The sequence below is a fragment of the Pocillopora verrucosa genome, chromosome 3 (assembly GCF_036669915.1).
Source record: "Pocillopora verrucosa isolate sample1 chromosome 3, ASM3666991v2, whole genome shotgun sequence".
NCBI classification, from domain to species: domain Eukaryota; kingdom Metazoa; phylum Cnidaria; class Anthozoa; order Scleractinia; family Pocilloporidae; genus Pocillopora; species Pocillopora verrucosa.
Genome location: NC_089314.1, coordinates 3,551,994 through 3,558,001, shown reverse-complemented (window position 1 = coordinate 3,558,001; position 6,008 = coordinate 3,551,994). Strand labels below are relative to the sequence as shown.

Sequence of the window (6,008 nt, the reverse complement as noted above, 5' to 3'; positions counted from 1 at the left end):
TCCTTAGTGAAACTTGTCCACAACACTGTAAAAAATGCTTTTTTAAGTGCATTGATTGATTGGTCAGCGGTATCATCACCTAAAATAATAAAACATGAATTTTTGCTTCTTCTACTACATTGTGAAAACAATGTGTAAACAGCAAAAGAAAGAGAACCTAGAGAAAAAACAAAAGAAACTGCTTCATCGTTTAAAAACCAGTTTAATGTTTCTATCCGTAGTAATATAATATTACAACAAGTTGTTTCAGTTTCAGCTACAAAAGTAGTTGTACTTAACATGAAAACAGCGGTACTGAAATAAACACATCAATGTCGTTTTACTGATCGAGGCAAAGGCTTTTCATTCTTTTGTGCTTTTATATGGAAAAAATAACCATGTACACCATATCTTAGATTATTGAAATTACTGGCTACACAGTTGTTTAATTATAACAGCCCAATCAATAAGTCAACATTTTTACCCCGGTAATTTTAAACCTAACAAAAAGTATTTTCTTTAAACATTATCATTGAAGTTAGTTTTCCGTCATGGATCTATATTTGCAATGTAGAGAAGCGCGCAGGAATTCTCCTCGTTTACTTCAAGCTTAATTTTTTTTCTCAATTTTATATTCTCCAAACATTACAAAATTAACGGTCCTGAAGTGGAATGTTGACCGGGTTCGGACGGCTTAGATTCCTACGAAATATTATTTCTAATATACCTGCTCTTAATTCTGGCATCCATATGGCGTAAATTATAGGATTTATTAGCGAGTTCAGCACAAAAAATGTAATTATTACCATATCAATGTGAAAAAAAGAATCGGTGGGAAGGCTGAAAAGTAGTTTCATATCAATAGCCACCACACCATGGTATACTATCGATGGCAGGAAAGTTAGGAACGATCCAAATGTGACAAGAAACATTGTACTTGTCAGTTTTCTTTCCCTCAGGCCGGCTGCGCCATGGAGTTGAGCAAAACGACCTCCACGAACTTTGATATAAATGAAAAAGTAGCATGCAAATATAACTAAAAGAAGGATAGAAAGATATGAGAACTGGACCGAAGCAATTCTAAAGCTGACGTGATTGAAGTTTAACAGTCCAATCACTAAAGACGTCAAGACTACAGGGACTAACCAAGTAACAGCTATAACAACTCCATAAACCCATTTCTTTACAGAACGATGCTTGAAAGGACAAAATGTTGCGTGTGTTCGTTCTAATGAAATAAAAGCGAGGTTAAGAAGCGAGACTTTATCAATATGATACCCAGTAGCACTCTCTAGTACGAATAACCAAGTGTTATCAGGCATATCGTCCTCCCACAGATCGCAATACCAACTCATACAAAAGTCAATCCAAAGAGGCCCAGTAACCGCCCCGACCAAGAGATCGACTATGGCCAGATGGATGATCAAGTATGTACTCTTCCTCTGTAGCCGGCGCTGCTTCACAAATATAATAATGACGATGATATTAAGGATGACTATGGCCAAACATACAGTGCCGAGCACACCAAACCATGGAATGCAGTGGGAGGCAGGAAGAAACATTGAATCTTCGCTTTTCAGGTAATGAGTAATGTTGCTTGTGTTGGGAGCCACTGAATTTCCACTAAAATATTACTTCACTAAACGACCTATAAATGGAGACAAGTTGTTAAATTGGTTAGTCAACTATATGATGTTTCCTGACTTGGTATATTTTTGCGATGCTGGGATTCTTTTAAAAACCATACGTAAACAATGACGATTGAGGTAGTGATATCTCTCAACAATACACGCCACTTATGAATGACTGCAAGGGATGACGTGAACATATCTGAATAAACTGTATTCGACGACATGTGAGGGTTATTTCCGCCATAACCTCACCAGCATGAGGTAGTTAGTCAGATTTTGATGTCGTTATCAAAGTTAGTAGCATTTACATATCTATTTCTTTTCGAAAGTCTGTAAAATGAAAAGTGCTTGCACAATGCCTCGATCAAATTTCCAATTTCAGGGTCCTGGGCCAAAAACTTTTTAAAAAGGCACCGCATGGATTTTATTGTACTTACCCGGTTGCAATATTGTTTTCATACCGTCACAGCTTTATTACTTCTGTGAATTTTCTTGATTAACACAAAAAATGTACCTAACCACGTACTATAATATCACAACGACAGTCTTCTAGAAAGTTGCTAATTGACGAACTGTCGAAGGTTAAATCTTCAATAACTTTCCTCTTTCACACCACAATACCACAGTTTGACGTGGCTTTTACAAAGAAAGAAAAGAATCATAAAAATGAATAAACATACCTCTAAAAAAGAAATAGCAGTCATATTTAGAGCCACTTAATCCACTCTCTATAAATACTTGAAAAAGGTGTGGAGGTCACTTATTTGTTTAATTGACTGTGTCTTCGGCGACAAGCCTAAACTAAATTTTACCTCCTAATATTACCAGATAATATGGATAAAATATTAAAACCTCCCTCTAAGATTCTTCCATGAACTATGGGAATGGGTTTTGAACATCTACTTACGCTTTTGTGAAGGAAACACATGATCAAACGAAACCCACAGGAAGGTGGTTTTATTTAACTGAGTGGGAAGAACAAACGTTAAACATTTGAAATGCTTCACGACAGGTGAAGGAAGTCTTATTCCTTTCTGAAACATATTTAATTATTCTTTGCATAGGTTTAGTATTGAGGTGTTGTCAACTAGTGCCGACAAAATAACTACTTTTCCGACTTTCGGTAAACCTTAAATGCAGTCTCATAGTTCTTGATTCTTACTCCTATAACAACGTTTTGCCACAGTTGACTCCCATTAAATAATATAGTCCAGTGCAATGGGGTTAGAGCACTGAAACAGAAAATTGTAAGGAAAAAATATTTCGAAGCAGAACTTTCGAGATGCCTACCCCTCGAGTTATTGAAATAAAATTACTCGGAATGTAAGCAGAAAATTCAAAGGAAGCCAATTTTGGTTTGAGTTGCCGCAAGGCTCTTAATATCTATTATTTGACCAGCGTTGTGAGCAAATTAATGGATCAATTTGCCTAAATGGATGTCTCTATGTCAGCCCAGTCCGGAGTCATCCGGTTAATTGACAATCGCTGTGCTAAAGTACATGCAAATAAATTGTACGATGAGATGTTTACTTAAAGATTGCTTTCTGTCAATGTCCACAAAACAGGAACGAAGCTATTAGACAATAAATGTTCCGCATTGTACACAAAGTGAGTGGTTATTACCCGAGTGCGTGGAAGAAACGTGAAGAGAATATTTTAACTGCTTCAGCACAGGTGTTAATTTGGGTCCAACGTATCATAAATTCCCTGTGAATAATTCCTCTCCTTTTTCCCAATAAAAAGGAAAAACTGTGTAATTAAAAAACCTTTTTCACACCGAGGAATCGCAAAAATTAACAACTAGACTCACAGTTTCCGAGATCTTTTAATCAGAAATATTTCTGTCCGTTAGGATGCGTCTCAAAACAACAACCCACCTGCGCATCTAATTTGCTATTGCTAAAATTATTTGAAAATTAAGATTATTTTAAAAAGTTAGCGATCACTTGTTAGCGATGACTTTGATGATGCGTAAAGAGGGTCTGAATCGGGTTCAATTGACCAGCGACAAAGGGGGAAATATTAACTAACGACCGACAAAATGCAAAAAAGAATTAACGATTACGACGGACACGAAAATACTAATCGACAACCAACATTATCGATATTCGTTTTCAGAAAGAAGAGCATTCTGGCTTAGAAGGTTAAATGTCAAATTCAGTGTAATAATTAACAAATTTTCAGTCATAAAATTTACTTTATAGCTGTGTAAGTTTGCGGGCTCATTTCTAGAGTGACCGCTATCCAGCCTACGAATTTGGCTAACCAATATGAAACCTTCACTTGCATTTTAATCATTAATTGTGATTTACCAACAACCTACAAAGATCGGGGCAATTAATAACAAAGTAATGAAATTTTAATCGACAGTTGATATGAGGACCCCCATTCAAACCCTCTGTAAAGGATTATCAGAGTCGCATTTACAAATAAAAACGATTACGTCAAAGTTGTAACTGAGAGGGTGGATCCTTAGCCTCCCCTTCCTAAAAGACGTTAGTGCATCACACAACAACAACACAAATATCAAAAACATCATAATTCTATTCGACATGGAGTGGTTCACTTCAAGACTTGGATGAAATGACACACCTCCTAGTTTACAGGTATTCCTCATAAGTTAAAATTGAATTTAAAAGTAAATACCGTAATAAATGAAAAAATTTTGCGAAACACGTACACACTTTGGAGAACTGGAAGAAAATTGCATAAATATATTATATAAAGCAAAAAATGATGTATCACTCAAAAGGTTTTTACCAGGTTTACATTACATTTCAGCTTACATGTGTGTAAAGTGACAAGTTAGTAGAAAAATGTTAAGAATGCGTAACCACGTCGATAAATAATCGGAATGACCACTCATGACTACAATAGACCATTCGAGTTTGAAAAAGAACCTTTTGGGTAACAAAACAGAAATGGTTATTTAGCTTTGCACGGATACATTTCTCAGTAACACAATCTTCTTCTTTTGACCACAAAATCGTGGGGAAATTGTGTAATAAAATACGTTCCCGCAGCGAGAGCACAGAAAATTCTGAAATTAATTTTGAGTCTCTGAGATCTCACAATTACAACGCTTAGCGGAGGCGTGAAGGATTATAAGAGTCTTCCTTACAGACGAGAAAGAAGGCGTGATTCTCAGTTTAATTTTCATAGGGGGTCTCCTCCCCGCAAAATTCCGGGAGAGACGCTACTGCATCAGGTAACAACGGCAAAAACTACACAATTTTACGTGAAACAGACTGATTCACTGATTAATCAAGGCTCTGGGTTAATTGTGCAGTGCAAAAAGTATGTATTGACCTTAAAAATCTCTTAAATACCGTAGACTTTAAAGCAGACTTTTAAGACGTAAAAAAGTCTTCGAGATCTTGGAATCAGAAATATTTCTTTCCATACCCGTTTGCCTGTGCCGTAAAAAAAATTAACCTTATTGTACTTTAATTTGATATCACAAGATTATTTCAATGTTGGTTGTCTATCAAAAAAAATAGCCATCACTTAAACGATGCGTAAAGGATCGATTACACGAGTCTTGATTACAAACAAGAAGAAATGCTTCGAAGGCGTAACTGAGCGAGGGGATCCTTGGGACTATGTTAGCCCCCTTTCCCCAGAAAGACCCTACTGCATCACGTAACGAAGACAATCAACAACACAATTTTATTTAACAAGGACTCATTCAATGATTATTAAAGGTTCTTCCGTTAGTGTGCGGTGTACAAAGTATATATGGACTCTTGAAGTCGTTAGCTATCGGTTTTATAATCACTATACTGTTATACCGAGACGGCTTGCAGTTCACTCAACTCAAACCTACTGCACGGAGAACAACAAACATAACATGAAAAGTTCAAATCAGATGCTAAATAAAGGTCCTTACACCAATCCAAAATTATGTGCCAACACAACATAGGTTAACTGAGATCATTACTTTGAGTAGGGAGAGCATTTTGTTATAAATCATCTACTGAGGAATGTTTGATAGTATAAAGTTCCTATACGCTTCTATGAAACTTGGAATTTTTCAGTCTGCCTAAATTTTTACAGGTTTAGGCATTCTTGCGCATAAATTAGACGATACTGATTCTGATTTTTGATCTAACAGAGGCGACCTCTAAATCTCTAAGCGTAGTCATTTTAAGCCTTGTGTGTACATCCCAACAGACACTTGGCAGGACACTTAACAAGTTAAACATATGGCACCTTCGAGCACGCCCACGAAAAAAAAAAACATCAACAAAACAGAAATAATTGCTCCCAACTGACAACAAAATAATTTTTGCACAAGTTAGCTCGTTCGTTTAATTCCTTTTCTTGTGTTTACTATTACAGGACACAAACACAAAAATGTAATCTAATTTATAGCGACGCTTTAGTTTAACAATAATA

The 6,008-nt window shown here is 36.1% G+C and overlaps 1 protein-coding gene across 1 annotated transcript; it reads right to left on the bottom strand.

Moving 5' to 3' along the window:
* Positions 1-361: 361 nt before the first annotated feature.
* Positions 362-1,545, bottom strand: LOC131774485 (trace amine-associated receptor 1-like). The gene has a single exon (XM_066164532.1). The coding sequence runs from the start codon at positions 1,539-1,541 to the stop codon at positions 633-635; it is 909 nt and encodes a 302-aa protein (XP_066020629.1). The 5' UTR covers positions 1,542-1,545; the 3' UTR covers positions 362-632.
* Positions 1,546-6,008: the final 4,463 nt, after the last annotated feature.